This window comes from Oncorhynchus tshawytscha, unplaced genomic scaffold (assembly GCF_018296145.1).
Source record: "Oncorhynchus tshawytscha isolate Ot180627B unplaced genomic scaffold, Otsh_v2.0 Un_contig_388_pilon_pilon, whole genome shotgun sequence".
Lineage (NCBI taxonomy): Eukaryota > Metazoa > Chordata > Actinopteri > Salmoniformes > Salmonidae > Oncorhynchus > Oncorhynchus tshawytscha.
This window is the reverse complement of record NW_024609827.1, coordinates 355,372-372,500: the sequence shown is the minus strand read 5'-3', so window position 1 is coordinate 372,500 and position 17,129 is coordinate 355,372. Positions and strand designations below refer to the sequence as shown.

The following is a 17,129-nucleotide window of genomic DNA, read 5'->3' as shown; positions in this document are numbered from 1 at the left end:
TCTACTGTACTACTATAACCAGTCTACTACTATAACCAGTCTACTACTATAACCAGTCTACTGTACTACTATAACCAGTCTACTACTATAACCAGTCTACTACTATATCCAGTCTACTACTATAACCAGTCTACTACTATATCCCGTCTACTACTATAACCAGTCTACTACTATATCCAGTCTACTACTATATCCAGTCTACTACTATAACCAGTCTACTACTATAACCAGTCTACTACAATATCCAGTCTACTGTACTACTATATCCAGTCTACTACTGTAACCAGTATACTGTACTACTATATCCAGTCTACTACTATAACCAGTCTACTACTATAACCAGTCTACTACTATAACCAGTCTACTGTACTACTATAACCAGTCTACTACTATAACCAGTCTACTACTATAACCAGTCTACTACTATAACCAGTCTACTGTACTACTATAACCAGTCTACTACTATAACCAGTCTACTACTATAACCAGTCTACTACTATATCCAGTCTACTAACCAGTCTATACTATAACCAGTCTACTACTATAACCAGTCTACTACTATATCCAGTCTACTGTACTACTATATAACAGTCTACTACTATAACCAGTCTACTACTACTATATCCAGTCTACTACTATAACAGTCTGCAACTTTAGCTACTACTATATCCAGTCTACTACTATATCCAGTCTACTACTATAACCAGTCTACTACTATAACCAGTCTACTACTATAACCAGTCTACTACTATATCTAGTCTACTACTATAACCGGTCTACTACTATAACCAGTCTACTACTATATCCAGTCTACTACTATAACCAGTCTACTGTACTACTATATCCAGTCTACTACTATAACCAGTCTACTACTATAACCAGTCTACTACTATATCCAGTCTACTACTATAACCAGTCTACTACTATAACCAGTCTACTACTATATCCAGTCTACAACTATAACCAGTCTACTACTATAACCAGTCTACTACTATAACCAGTCTACTAATATAACCAGTCTACTACTATAACCAGTCTACTGTACTACTATATCCAGTCTACTACTATAACCAGTCTACTACTATAACCAGTCTACTACTATAACCAGTCTACTACTATAACCAGTCTACTACTATAACCAGTCTACTGTACTACTATATCCAGTCTACTACTATAACCAGTCTACTACTATAACCAGTCTACTACTATATCCAGTCTACTACTATATCCAGTCTACTACTATATCCAGTCTACTACTATAACCAGTCTACTACTATAACCAGTCTACTAATATAACCAGTCTACTACTATAACCAGTCTACTGTACTACTATATCCAGTCTACTACTATAACCAGTCTACTACTATAACCAATCTACTACTATATCCAGTCTACTACTATAACCAGTCTACTGTACTACTATATCCAGTCTACTACTATAACCAGTCTACTACTATATCCAGTCTACTACTATAACCAGTCTACTACTATAACCAGTCTACTACTATAACCAGTCTACTGTACTACTATAACCAGTCTACTACTATATCCAGTCTACAACTATAACCAGTCTACTACTATAACCAGTCTACTACTATAACCAGTCTACTGTACTACTATATCCAGTCTACTACTATAACCAGTCTACTGTACTACTATAACCAGTATACTACTATAACCAGTCTACTACTATATCCAGTCTACTGCTATAACCAGTCTATTGCTATAACCAGTCTGCTACTATATCCAGTCTACTACTATAACCAGTCTACTGCTCTAACCAGTCTACTACTATAACCAGTCTACTGTACTACTATAACCAGTCTACTACTATAACCAGTCTACTACTATAACCAGTCTACTGTACTACTATAACCAGTCTACTGTACTACTATAACCAGTCTACTACTATAACCAGTCTACTACTATAACCAGTCTACTACTATAACCAGTCTACTACTATATCCAGTCTAATACTATAACCAGTATACTACTATATCCAGTCTACTACTATAACCAGTCTACTACTATATCCAGTCTACTACTATAACCAGTCTACTACTATAACCAGTCTACTACTATAACCAGTCTACTATAACCAGTCTACTATAACCAGTCTACTACTATAACCAGTCTACTGTACTACTATAACCAGTCTACTACTATATCCAGTCTACTACTATATCCAGTCTACTACTATAACCAGTCTACTACTATAGTCAGTCTACTACTATAACCAGTCTACTACTATAACCAGTCTACTGTACTACTATAACCAGTCTACCACTATAACCAGTCTACTACTATAACCAGTCTACTACTATAACCAGTCTACTGTACTACTATAACCAGTCTACTACTATATCCAGTCTACTACTATAACCAGTCTACTACTATATCCAGTCTACTACTATAACCAGTCTACTACTATATCCAGTCTACTACTATAACCAGTCTACTACTATAACCAGTCTACTACTATAACCAGTCTACTACTATATCCAGTCTACTGTACTACTATATCCAGTCTACTACTATAACCAGTATACTGTACTACTATATCCAGTCTACTACTATAACCAATATACTGTACTACTATATCTAGTCTACTACTATAACCAGTCTACTACTATAACCAGTCTACTACTATAACCAGTCTACTACTATAACCAGTCTACTACTATATCTAGTCTACTACTATAACCGGTCTACTACTATAACCAGTCTACTACTATATCCAGTCTACTACTATATCCAGTCTACTACTATAACCAGTCTACTACTATAACCAGTCTACTACTATATCCAGTCTACAACTATAACCAGTCTACTACTATAACCAGTCTACTACTATAACCAGTCTACTAATATAACCAGTCTACTACTATAACCAGTCTACTGTACTACTATATCCAGTCTACTACTATAACCAGTCTACTACTATATCCAGTCTACTACTATAACCAGTCTACTACTATAACCAGTCTACTACTATATCCAGTCTACTACTATAACCAGTCTACTGTACTACTATATCCAGTCTACTACTATAACCAGTCTACTACTATAACCAGTCTACTACTGTATCCAGTCTACTACTATATCCAGTCTACTACTATAACCAGTCTACTACTATAACCAGTCTACTACATCCAGTCTACTACTATAACCAGTCTACTACTATAAGATGGGTAATTAACTGATGTTAATCTTTCCTATTACTGGTACATGTCCAATGCAGCTGTTTTTATTTGCCAAAAAGTAACAAAAATAGCTTCTTCGCAAAGAGCAATTTCTCAAGCAAGAATTTTGCTAGAACTGTCTAGAAGTTTGAGTGGGGAGGGGAAAACTGAAAATTAGCTGTTTGACAGAGAGGTTTGGAACTATCTTTCTTATTTGTCTATAAAATAATTTATAGCCATAAGTCAATCCTACAATAACAGGCTGAAATTCCCAGGCAGTCTTTTCAAACAGACTTACACTATAATGGCATCGTCATTGTTTTCACAGTATTATTCCAACCTCATTGTGTGGAAATATATATAAAACACTGAGAAAAATCACATTTGTGACTGAACTGGGCCTTTAACATGATCTCTCTCTCTCTCCTCTCCCTCTCTCTCTCCTCTCTCTCTGTGTCCTCTCTCTCTCTCTGTCTCTCCTCTCTCTGTGTCTCTCTCTCTCTCTCTCCTCTCTCTCTCTCTGTCTCTCTGTGTCTCTCTCTCTCTCTCTCTCTCTGTCTCTCTCCTCTCTCTCTCTCTCTCTCTCTCTCTCTCTCTCTCTGTCTCTCTCTCTCTCTCTCTCTCTCTCTCTCTCTTCTCTCTCTCTCTGTCTCTCTCTGTCTCTCCCTCCCTCCTCTCTCTCTCGCGCTCTCTCCCTCCCTCCTCTCTCTCTCCCCATCTCTCTGTCCCCAGGACGCCATGCCCCTGTCGTCAGCCATCTTTAAGAGTGAACAACGTAACCCTGTGCCCCAGTGTCCACCACGTCTGGACGTTCAGACCATCGTAGCGGTGCTGTGGAGCCGTATGCCCAACACCTTTCTCACCGTGGAGACCGCCAGGGTCTCCGAGAGACACGGCTGGGTGGTGCAGTGTCTGGAGCCACTGCAGATGATGGCTGTTCATATACCTGAGGAAAACAGGTGACTGATGCGCTCACTCTATCTGAAATCAATACCCATCCTCTTCTCCTCGGCCTTATAGTATACCTGCTACCTCATCAGTGGTTCATACTACATTATCAATAATAATAATAACAATCAATGTTATCCATCTGCTGGGCTTGGTGGAGTTTACAAAAAAATAAAACATCTTAAACCCATTCATTGCTTAGCAACACTGTCTCTTTGCTAACCTCTCTCTCTCTGTCTCTCTCTTTCTCTCTCACTGTCTCTCTCTCTCTCTTTTCTCTCACTTTCTATCTTCTCTCTGTCTCTCTCTCTGACTCTCTCACTTTCTCTCTCTCTCTTTGCTATCTTCTCTCTCTCTCTTGTCTCTCTCTCTCTCACTTTCTCTCTCTCTCTGTCTCTCTCTTTCTCTCTCTCTTTCTCTCTCTCTCTCTCTTTCTGCTATCTTCTCTCTCTCTCTGTCTCTGTCTCTCTCTCTCTCTCTCTCTCTCTCTCTTCTCTCTCTCTCTCTCTCTCTCTCTCTGTCTCTCTCTCTCTCTTTGCTATCTTCTCTCTCTCTTTGCTATCTTCTCTCTCTCTGTCTGTCTCTCTCTCTCTCTCTCTTTCTCTCTCACTTTCTCTCTCTTTTCTATCTTCTCTCTCTCTCTCTGTCTCTCTCTTTCTCTCTCACTTTCTCTCTCTCTCTCTCTTTGCTATCTTCTCTCTCTCTCTCTCTCTCTCTCTGCATGCTGGGAGTGATTGGTGCATGCTGGGAATTGTTTGAGTGAAGGAGTGCGTGTGTTGTGGAGAGTTAGATATTCACAACTTTCTTTCGGTTTGCTATTTCTTGGGGGCATTTTTTTTTTTTGATGCATGATTAACGTTATTATTTTTGTTGTGGTAGAATTAAGTATTTTGTTTTCGTATCGAAATTACCCTGATTTTGGCGGGGATGGCAGCCCGAATGGGGATGCCGTCCCTGTCACTTCGGCATGGCTTTAGGTGTGTTACTGAAGCTGCTGTCACAGTGGAGGAGTTTCTGGTCGCCGTAGGAGAGAAGGTAGGCTATGAGAATATTGCGTATGCATCCCGGATGAATAAAGCTGTGGTGGTATTTCTTAAAGAAGAGTGTCTAGTTGATCGGATGGTTGAGCATGGTGTACTTCTTAAAGGAATGTTTATTCAAGTTACGCCGCTTTTTCTCCGTCAACAAGGGTAACGATTTCAAATGTACCACCGTTTATTCCTAATGAGCTATTGGAGCGCGAGTTATTGCGCTTTGGGAAGTTCGCCAGTTCAATTAAGGTTGTCCCGTTGGGTTGCAAACACCCGGCGTTGAAACAGGTAATGTCATTTCGGCGACAGGTGTTTATGTTTTTGGACTCACCGGAGCAGACTTTAGAGTTATCGTTTAAAATCAAGTATGACAATAGATTGTATATGGCTTATGCTAGTACGGGTAGTCAACGGTGTTTTGAGTGTGGGGATGTTGGTCATAAGCGACATGCTTGCCCGAAAAGGGAGAAGGCAGAGGGAGGGGCACAGGTGGTCATCGTAACGCCTGGGCCCACTGATGTAGGGAGAGGTGAGCTGACAGCGGTAGAGCAGCCACAAGCACCTGTTGCTGAGGAACAAGTTATCCGTGTTGAGGGCACGGGGTTGCAACTTGTATTAGAAGGAAATGTTATGCTACAGAAAAGTATTGTTGTAGAAGGTAAGGATGTATCTGAAGAGCCAGTTCCTCAGACTGGTGAGCAGGTGCCCAGTATGAGTGCTGGGGTAAAGGAGGGGGTTCATGTGGAGCTAGGCTCCCAGGGAGTGGAGGAGATGCCCACTACGAGTGCTGGGGTTCATGTAGAGCTAGGCTCCCAGGTAGTGGAGGAGTTGCCCACTACGAGTAATGAGGTACAGGAGGGTTTTCATGTGGAGCTAGGCTCCCAGGTAGTGGAGGAGATGCCCACTACGAGTAATGAGGTACAGGAGGGTTTTCATGTGGAGCTAAGCTCCCAGGTAGTGGAGGAGATGCCCACTATGAGTGCTGGGGTTCATGTGGAGCTAGGCTCTCAGTTAGTGGAGAAGATGCCCACTATGAGTAGTGATGTTCAGGTGGGGCTAGTCTCCCAGATAGTGGAGGAGATGCCTGGTACGAGTGATGAGGTGCAAGTGGAGAGTGTTGAAAGGGATGTGGTAGAGGGGAGTCAGTTGTCTGTGTTCTCAGCTGAGGAGGATCAAGAGAAGGATATGGATATCTCTTTAGATATGACAGCTGCTGGTGAGGACTCAGTTTATGATCTAGAGGAGGTAAATGAGTTTCTGGATCAGACTTTTGGGAAATCTGTCAAATTGGCAGATTATTTTGATGTTGATAAGTTTGTGAGGTCAGCTGTGATGTTACAGAAGACGGTGGGGTTAGACCAGCTGAGTGAGAAGAAGCGGTTTCGCTTGAGGAAATTTATTACTGCTGTTGCAGCAGCAAAAGGTGGTGGGAAACGTGTTCAGGTTAAGAGAAGAAAAAAAAATAATGATGATGATCATGCTTCATAGGGTGTCTTTTTTCTCGTTGGTTTCTCTGTGGTTTCTTCTGCTTTTCTTTTCTCTTTTCTACATGGAGGTACTAAGGGTAGGTTCTCTCAATATGAATGGGGAAGGGACAGGAATAAGAGGGCTTGGGTATTAGAAGTAATAAAACAGAAAAGGCTTAATGTAGTTTTCCTACAGGAGACACATAGCGATGAGGAAAATGAGGTTGACTGGGGTATGTGGTGGGAGGGGCAGCATGTACTCAGTCATGGTACTAATTTCAGTGCTGGGGTGGCAATATTGTTTTCCTCAGGCTTAGGGGTGACTGTGGTATCTACAACAGAGATTGTCAAGGGTCGGGTTTTATTGGTCAAGGTGGATGTTATGGGGTTTTTGTTTTTTTTTTTTTGAATGTTTATGCTCCTAATGAGGGTACAGAGCGTATTGCTGTATTTGATCAACTAAAGGAAACGTTAAGACAGTGTGACCAAGAGGGGTGTATGGTTTTAGGGGGTGACTGGAACTGTACAGTGGATTTTACTGTTGATCGCACCGCTGAAGAACCTCACCTGCGGTCAGCCACTTGCCTGTCTGGCCTATTAACTGAGTTTGAGCTTTCTGATGTGTGGAGAGTAAGGAATGCCAAAGTTAGGCAGTACACATGGCTAAAAATTAATGAAGGTCGTGTCAGTGCAGCACGGTTAGACAGGTTGTATGTATCTGAGCAATACTGTAGTAGGGTTGGAAAGTGTGCCATTACTCCTGTGGGTTTCTCTGATCATCATATGGTTACTGTTGATATTCACTTGTCCTGTCCACGAAGGTCATCACCTTACTGGTATTTTAATGTTAAATTGTTACATGATGTCATGTTTTGTGACAGGTTTTTGTTGTTTTGGGAAAAATGGAGGGGTATAAAAGGGAATTTTGAGTCCTTGAGACAATGGTGGGAGGTTGGGAAGGCCCAAATACGAGTTTTTTGTCAACAGTATACTGCTCTGTCTCAAACTGAATTTAAAGAGACTATCAAGGCCCTTGAACAGGACATCAAATCTATTGAATTGAAGCTGCTCACTCAGAATGACCCTGGACTAGTCATGAACTTACAGGACAAGAGACATGAACTGAGGTCGTTTCTGCATGAAAGAGTGAAGGGTGCCTTGATTAGGTCTCGTTTCGCTTCCCTCAAGGATATGGATGCTCCTAGTGCTTTTTTTTTTTTTAACCTAGGAAAGTCGACATTTCAACGTAAACAGATGGTCTGCCTTCGTCTCCCTGATGGGAAGGTGACCACGAATGATATTGAAATGCGTCAACATGCCGTGGATTTCTACTCGTCCCTTTATAAGGCGGAGGATTGTGACTCTATGTGTACTGAACAGTTGTTACATGGTCTTCCTAAATTGGGACCTGAGCAGAGAGTCGCATTGGACGCTGACATTACACTGCAGGAGCTGTCCACAGCAGTTATGCAGCTCTCAACAGGCCGAGCCCCTGGCATCGATGGTTTACCATCTGAGTTTTATAAGCACTTTTGGGGGTCTATTGGGGAGGACTTTTATGAAGTGATGTGTGAATCTTTTCATGAGGGTTCTCTTCCTGTATCCTGTCAACGTGCAGTGCTTTCACTGTTGCCAAAAAGGGGATTTGGCTCTCATAAAAAATTGGAGACCTGTTGCTTTGCTGTGCGCAGAATATAAAATTGTTTCTAAATGTCTCTCAAACAGGTTGAAAGAGTATCTGGGGTTGTTGATCCACAAGGACCAGTCCTACTGTGTACCTGATCGCTCTATTGTTGACAACTTGTTTTTCGATAAGAGATGTTTTAGACATTTGTAAACTGTCTGATGTAAATGTGGGTTTACTTTCGTTGGATCAGGAGAAGGCTTTTGATCGTGTGGACCACCAGTACTTGTTTAAAATAATGAAAGCCTTTGGGTTTGGGGATGTTTTTCTGTCTTGGGTGAATTTACTGTATGCTGGAGCCTCGTGTATGGTGAAGGTGGGTGGTGGTTTAAGTTGCCCCATCCCTGTCGAAAGGGGCATCAGGCAGGGATGCCCAATTTCAGGGCAGTTATATAGTCTGGCGATTGAACCAATGCTTTGTTTTTTAAGAGCGAAGCTTACTGGTTTCTTTGTGCCAGGTGTAACGAAGGGTCCCACGATAGCACTGTCTGCGTATGCAGATGACGTGATAGTTTTTATTACAGGGGTGAGGATGTTAAGGTTCTCTCAAACGCTTTAAAGGTGTATGAGGGGGCCTCCTCAGCTAAAGTCAATTGGGGAAAGAGTGAAGCGCTGTGGGCAGTCAGTCAGCTTCAGATGGGGTCTACTCCACGGTTACCAGGGGGCTTCAGTGGGGCAGAGATGGAATGAAGACTTTGGGGGTTTTTCTAGGCTCCGATGTCTTTCAAAAAAGAACTGGGAGGGTGTAGTGGAGAAAGTGTGTGCCAGACTGTCAAGGTGGAAATGGGTGTTGCCCCAGCTGTCTTATAGGGGACGGGTCCTGGTAGCTAATAATCTTGCTGCTTCTACCCTGTGGCACAGACTAATGATTTTACAGCCACCAAAGGGTCTGATACAAGAGCTTCAGAGGACCCTTGTCAATTTCTTCTGGTCTGGGCAACACTGGATTAAAGCTGCAGCCCTGTACCTGCCACTGCACGAGGGTGGGCAAGGCCTGGTGGACATTTCCTCTAGGATCACGGCTTTCAGGCTCCAAGCAGCCCAGAGACTGTTGTACAGAGACTGTTCTAGCTGGGTCGAAACAGCCTACATATTGATGAGGAGAGCGGGCTGTTTGGGCTTCGACAAGCATCTTTTCCTCTTAAAGCTGGAGGGGGTGATTTGACTGGCCTGACTCCATTTTATGAGTCTGTTATGCAGGCTTGGAGAGTCTTTGTCAAGTCCCGTAAGGCCTGCACGCCACCAGGGATGTGGCTTTTTGAAGAGCCTCTTTTTCACAACACTGCCATCCAGTCCCGTGTTCTGGGTTCAGCTAGCCTACGTTCATGCCTGTTAGGCGTGGGGTGTACCAAGCTGGGTCATCTGATGCAGAGCAGGAGCAGATTGGAGGAGCTGGGAGAAAGAGCGGGGATCCGATCATCTCGCCTACTGAGGAAGGTCGTCGATGAGGTCTGCGATTCCTTGCCAGTGCTTCATCTGCAGTATGTGACTGACACTTCCAATTCTGATCGGTGGAAGGAGGGTCTGGATTATGTGTTCCCTGCACTGATTGTTAGTGCTGCGATGGGGGCATTTGAAGAGGACGTGGGGACGCTGCTTTCCTTCGATACCCCGGAGCTGGGGGAGTTCAAGGAGGTGGGAAAGAAGGCCATGTACAGAATATGTGTAAAGGTGTCCCATGCCTCTTCCCTGGAAGGGGTAAAATCGACGAGGTGGGCGGATGTGCTTGGTCCAGGTGCCTCTCCAAAAGGCTGTTGGCGATCATTATATAAACTGCCTATTGATAAGAGGACAGCTGACCTCCAATGGAGGATAATACATGGAGCTATAGCCACCAATATGCATCTGGTACACCTGGATCCTACTGTTGGGGAGGGGTGTCCATTCTGTGCTGGGTCTGAATCTCTGGCACATCTGTTTTTATTGTGTCCCAGGTTGGTTGGGATGATTGAACTGATCACTGATTGGTTCTCAACGTTGGGAGAGGTTTTCTCTTCCCAACTGTATATATTTGGGCCAAAGTACAGGTTCAGTCAAAAGGGTGTAGTTGTGTTGCTTAATTTTGTGTTAGGGGCAGCAAAATTAGCGATATGGAAGACCCGAAAGAACAGCATTCGGGGACAGGGGTCTGTGGATGTGGTGGGAATGCTGGAGGGAATGTTGGCAGCGAGACTAAGGGTTGAGTTTGCCTATTACAAACTTGTCAACAATATCGATCTGTTTTTGAGTATATGGGGTATACAGAGGCTGTTGTGTGTAGTTACTGTGGAGGAGGAATTGGAGTTGTGTTTTTAATTGATGTGTAACTGTGGTTTTGTATGAGTATTTATTGTGTGGTGGGCCCCCAGACCCAATAAAGAGTATTTAAAACTCAAACTCTGTCTCTCTCTCTCTCTCTCTCTCTCTCTCTCTCTCTCTCTCTCTCTCTCTCTCTCTCTCTCTCTCTCTCTCTCTCTTTGCTATCTTCTCTCTCTCTGTCTCTTTCTCTCTCTCTGTCTCTCTCTTTCTCTCTCACTTTCTCTCTCTCTCTCTTTTGCTATCTTCTCTGTCTCTCTCTCTCTCTGTCTCTCTCTCTGTCTCTCTCTCTCTCTCTCTCTCTCTCTCTCTCTCTCTGTCTCTCCCTCAACCCCCTCCCCTCTCCATCCCTTCCGGTCCACTCCCCTCAGGTGTCTGGACATCCTGGAGCTATCGGAGAATGAGGGTCTGAGGAAGTTCCACTACCACACCCTGATGCTCTACTGTGCCCTCTGCGCATTGGGCAACACCCGTGTGGCACACGCCCTCTGCTCCCACCTCGACCAATCACAGCTGCTCTACACCATCGACAACCAATACCTGTCCGGCATGCTGAGAGAGGGATTCTATAATGTTCTTATGAGGTGGGTGTGGAGTTCATTGGTTGGTAGATGAGGGGTCTTTATAATGAACAGAATGTTAACCCACCCGTTATTATGTTGATAATTGATTGGTTAAATGACTGACTGCTTAATTGATTGATTGGTTGTTTGATATATTGATTTATTGATTGATCTATGTACCTACCACCAGCATCCACCTGGAGACAGCGAAAGAGGCTCGTCTGATGATGAACAACGAGTTTATTATCCCTGTGACAGATGAGACGCGCTCCATCAAGCTGTTCCCTGACGAGTCCAAGAGACACTCTCTACCCGGTGTAGGCCTCAGCACCTCGCTGAAACCACCTCTCAACTTCTCCCCTCTCTCCTTCATCACCACCAAGAAACAGCAGCACCTCCACAGGTCAGAGGTTAATCACTTTAACTTAACTTGCATAGTACTTTTCTATCAAGCTGTAATGCTTTCAGACTTCGGCTCACATACTATTTGAAATCATTTCAAATACTTAATCTTCGGCTTGATTGAGCTTGCCTGGCTTACTGGACCAATAGAATAGTGACAAAACTGTAAACCCCGCCCATCTGACGCTCTAGACAGACTTGAGCAAAACGCTCAAAGTATTTGAAATATTCCAACAAATTAACTATCAATAAAAAACATTATTATAATGATTCCTCCAGTCCCCAGATCCCCCTGGGCATCCTGAAGGAGAAGGCCATCAGTATGCTGACTGAGGCGGTGCAGGGAGGAGGCAGTCACATCAGAGACCCAGTAGGGGGCAGTGTGGAGTACCAGTTTGTCCCCATCCTCAAGCTGATCGGGACCTTGCTGATCATGGGGGTACTCTCCAGCGAGGAGGTGAGGTTTAGATCCATTGGTATGGTGTGTGAGTGTGGCGCTATAGCAACACCAGCAAACGGATTGGAACAGTTCTGTTCAGTGTGCGCTAATGAATACAACCCAGAGTGATGTATACAAACATGGATGTACTGCCTGTGCTGTAAGTGGCTTTGGATAAATATAGAGTCTGTTAAATGGTATATACAGATGTATAAATATAGTGTCTGTTAAATGGTATATACAGATGTATAAACATAGTGTCTGTTAAATTGCATATACAGGTAACTGCCAAAATAAAGGAAACACCAAAATAAAGTGTGTTAGTGGTGCATAGGGGCACCACGAGACAAAACAGCTTTAATGCACCTTGGTATATCTTCTACAAGTGTCTAGAACTCTATTGGAGAGATGTGACACCATTCTTCCACAAACAAAATTATATAATTTGGTGTTTTGTTGATGGTGATGGAAAGTGGTGTCTCTGTTTCTGCTCCAGAACCTCTTAGAAGTGTTCAGTTGGGTTGAGATCTGGTGACTGAGACGGCCATGGCATATGGTTTACAATGTTTTCATGCTCATAAAACCATTCAGCGTCCGCTCTTGCCCTGTGGATGGGGGGCATTGTCGTTCTATGGGGGCATAGCAATGGTAGACAAAATAATGGCCTGCCCAGCACTTTTATACATCACCCTAAGAATGATGGGATGTTAATTGCTTAATTAACTCAGGAACCACTCGTGTGTGGAAGCACCTGCTTTCAATATACTTTGTATCCCTCATTCACTCAAGTGTTTCCTTTATTCTGGCAGTTACATGTGTGGGATGTATATTTTAATTATGTGGGATGTTTTTTCGTGTACTAGGTGAGGCTGATCCTGCTCCTCATTGACCCTAATGTGTTCGGGGAGCCGGAGGAGGAGGTGGCAGCATCAGCAGGAGGAGGAGAGAAGGAGGAGGTGAGCAGCAACGAGGAGAAGGCTGTGGAGGCTGGTGAGGAGGAGACCAAGGAGGTCAAACCGACTGTGAAGGGACTGCTGGAGAAGACACTGCCTGAGTCTGTCAAACGACAGGTAGGAGAGAGTGAGCGTTCGCACACACACACACACACACACACACACACACACACACACACACACACACACCCTCAGTTTCTCAAACACTGGCAGAGTTGGCTTTCAGTCCCAGGCGTTCAGTCCCAGGCGTTCGGTCCCAGGCGTTCGGTCCCAGTCGTTCAGTCCCATGTGTTAAGTCCCATGTGTTAAGTCCCAGCTAAATGGATTGTTAGGAAATTGATGCCAATAGTAAAGTGGCTGCAGTAGCGTTGAACAGTTTCGTGACCCCACAACAAGGTGGGTTTTTATATATTTATTTGTTTGACCATGGGGCTGAGGGAAACAGGTTTTATAGCTAATTTCCTACTATTCTACACATTTTGCCATGAGGCTGAGAGAAACATGTTGCAGTGTTATTTATAGCTAATTTCCTCTAATTGTAAAATGTAAAAAATAAAAAATAAAAATCTTGACTTATGACATGTTCATATACTATCTGGGGGCGCCCTCCGGTTGGAACCCCCCAAAAAAAAAAGAATAATAATTGTGGGCCCCCGCCTAGCGAGGGCTGCAGGGATGTGTGCTACTAAATCAAGTTGAATGTACCAGCAAAACTACTATCAGCAAAAACATCAACTATACTGAATAACATTTTGGTGATCAGATTAAGCTATAATTGGTACATCACATGTAACAAAAGTAGTGTAGATGTGTAAATAACTATAGTACTGTACTGTATATGGAATACTGACTGACATACCCCTCTCTACTAGATATTTGAACACCAACTGTATCTCTCTCCTGTCTACTAGATAATACTAACTTGTATTAAAAAGCAATTCACAACTCAATTCAGAATTGACCCTAAGCCTGTGGTGTACTGTACTACACGGTACTGTGATCTAACATGATCTAACTCTCTCTCGTCTCTTCCTTATCGAGTAGATGTGTGAACTGCTTCACTACTTCTGTGACTGTGAGTTGAAGCAGCGCATCGAGGCCATCGTGTCCTTCTCAGACAGCTTCGTGTCCAAGCTGCAGTACAACCAGAAGTTCAGGTACAACGAGTTGATGTTGGCCCTCAACATGTCTGCTGCCATCACCGCCAAGAAGACCAAGGAGTTCAGATCCCCTCCTCAGGAACAGGTACTGTTCTCGTCTTTCTTGTCGTTTTGTACAACAAAAAACTACCGACATTCAACCATGTTGTTAAAGAAGAAGCAGTTGTTCTGTGTTTTGTGGATTATGATACTTTGTATCTAGTATCAGAATCAGAAAAAAAAAACTGTCATTCAACTATCTTGATAGAAATTTGAAAAAGGCAAAAACTGCCATGAAATGCTGTAAGGTCACAGAAAGTTAAAACTTTAAAAACCTTTCTGAAATGAAAAAGCTACGTTTCAAAATTCAAGCACAGCGAGAACCCACCAAAATACCAAAAGTCAGGGCCCCGTTTGACCCTTCTAAAGCCTTAAATCAAGACAGACAGATGCCTCTGGTACTCAGATTCCCTGCCTGACCAAAATATCCCCCACAGGGTTTTCTCATTTTCACAACAACAGATGTTAGACTAATCTGTCTCAAACAACCCAGCCTCTTACAGTGGTCCCTGGTGGTGGCTATACTGATATGAGGTTCCTTCAGCTTGGGTGTTGAGTCGAACTGTAAATGATCTGTCGGGAATGCAGAAATATCTAACCCTGTGTCCGTGGTTTTGACTAACTTGCAAATGCAGCCAACAGTTTAAAGCAGCAATATAACTTGTAAATGCATCTGAGGGTTGCTTTAGCAGGTGTGTCTTAGTAGGTGTGTCTTATTAGCAGGTGTGTCTTAGCAGGTGTGTCTTATTAGCAGGCATGTCTTAGTAGGTGTGTCTTATTAGCAGGTGTGTCTTAGCAGGTGTGTCTTATTAGCAGGCATGTCTTAGTAGGTGTGTCTTATTAGCAGGTGTGTCTTAGCAGGTGTGTCTTATTAGCAGGTATGTCTTAGTAGGTGTGTCTTATTAGCAGGTGTGTCTTATTAGCAGGCGTGTCTTATTTGCAGGCATGTCTTAGTAGGTGTGTCTTATTAGCAGGTGTGTCTTAGCAGGTGTGTCTTAGCAGGTGTGTCTCATTAGCAGGTGTTTCTTATTAGCAGGTGTGTCTAATTAGCAGGCGTGTCTCAGTAGGTGTGTCGTCTTAGCAGGTGCGTCATCTTATTAGATGTGTCTTATTAGGAGGTGTGTCTTAGTAGGTGTGTCTTATTAGCAGATGTGTCATCTCAGCAGGTGTGTCTTATTAGCAGGTGTGTCTTATTAGCGGGCGTGTCTTATTAGCAGGTGTGTCTTATTAGCTGATGTGCCATATTAGCTGGTGTGTCTTATTAGCAGGGGTGTCTTAGCAGGTGTGTCTTATTAGCAGGTGTGTCATATTAGCAGGTGTGTCTTGTTTTCAGGGTTGTCTTAGCAGGTGTGTCTTATTAGCAGGTGTGTCTTATTAGCAGGTGTGTCTTATTAGCTGGTGTGTCTTATTAGCTGGTGTGTCATATTAGCTGGTGTGTCTTATTAGCAGGTGTGTCTTATTTGCAGGGGTGTATTAGCAGGTGTGTCTTGGCAGGTGTGTCTTATTAGCAGGTGTGTCTTAGCAGGTGTGTCATATTAGCAGGTGTGTCTTATTAGCAGGTGTGTCTTATTAGCTGGTGTGTCATATTAGCAGGTGTGTCTTATTTGCAGGGGTGTCTTGGCAGGTGTGTCTTATTAGCAGGTGTGTCTTAGCAGGTGTGTCTTATTAGCAGGTGTGTCTTATTAGCAGGTGTGTCTTATTAGCTGGTGTGTCATATTAGCAGGTGTGTCTTATTTGCAGGGGTGTCTTAGCAGGTGTGTCTTATTAGCAGGTGTGTCTTAGCAGGTGTGTCTTATTAGCAGGTGTGTCATCTTAGCAGATGTTTCTTATTAGCAGGTGTGTCTTAGTAGTTGTGTCTTATTAGCAGATGTATCTTAGAAGGTGTGTCTTGTTAGCAGGTGTGCCTTATTAGCAGGTGTGCCTTATTAGCAGGTGTGCCTTATTAGCAGGTGTGTCTTATTAGCTGGTGTGCCATATTAGCAGGGGTGTCTTAGCAGGTGTGTCTTATTAGCAGGTGTGTCTTATTAGCAGGGGTGTCTTATTAGCTGGTGTGTCATATTAGCAGGTGTGTCTTGTTTGCAGGGTTGTCTTAGCAGGTGTGTCTTATTAGCAGGTGTGTCATATTAGCAGGTGTGTCATATTAGCAGGTGTGTCTTATTAGCTGGTGTGTCTTATTAGCTGGTGTGTCTTATTAGCAGGTGTGTCTTATTTGCAGGGGTGTATTAGCAGGTGTGTCTTGGCAGGTGTGTCTTATTAGCAGGTGTGTCTTAGCAGGTGTGTCATATTAGCAGATGTATCTTAGCAGATGTTTCTTATTAGCAGGTGTGTCTTAGTAGGTGTGTCTTATTAGCAGATGTATCTTAGAAGGTGTGTCTTGTTAGCAGGTGTGTCTTAGCAGGTGTGCCTTATTAGCAGGTGTGCCTTATTAGCAGGTGTGTCTTATTAACTGGTGTGCCATATTAGCAGGGGTGTCTTAGCAGGTGTGTCTTATTAGCAGGTGTGTCTTATTAGCAGGTGTGTCATATTAGCAGGTGTGTCATATTAGCAGGTGTGTCTTATTAGCTGGTGTGTCTTATTAGCTGGTGTGTCTTATTAGCAGGTGTGTCTTATTTGCAGGGGTGTATTAGCAGGTGTGTCTTGGCAGGTGTGTCTTATTAGCAGGTGTGTCTTAGCAGGTGTGTCATATTAGCAGGTGTGTCTTATTTGCAGAGGTGTCTTAGCAGGTGTGTCTTGGCAGGTGTGTCTTATTAGCAGGTGTGTCTTAGCAGGTGTGTCTTATTAGTAGGTGTGTCATATTAGTTCGTGTGTCTTATTAGCAGGTGTGTCTTAATAGCTGGTGTGTCATATTAACAGGTGTGTCTTATTTGCAGGGGTGTCTTAGCAGGTGTGTCTTATTAGCAGGTGTGTCTTATTAGCAGGTGTGTCGTCTTAGCAGATGTTTCTTATTATCAGGTGTGTCTTAATAGG

General features: G+C 43.3%; 1 protein-coding gene across 1 annotated transcript in view; it reads left to right on the top strand.

Moving 5' to 3' along the window:
• ryr3 (ryanodine receptor 3) overlaps positions 1 to 17,129 on the top strand; it is a 268,014-nt gene that overhangs the window by 142,634 nt on the left and 108,251 nt on the right. The window contains 6 exon segments of the mRNA XM_042319182.1: positions 3,915 to 4,141; positions 10,978 to 11,190; positions 11,360 to 11,572; positions 11,851 to 12,028; positions 12,874 to 13,080; positions 14,008 to 14,208. Of these exon segments, the coding sequence (XP_042175116.1) occupies positions 3,915 to 4,141; positions 10,978 to 11,190; positions 11,360 to 11,572; positions 11,851 to 12,028; positions 12,874 to 13,080; positions 14,008 to 14,208 (1,239 nt within the window).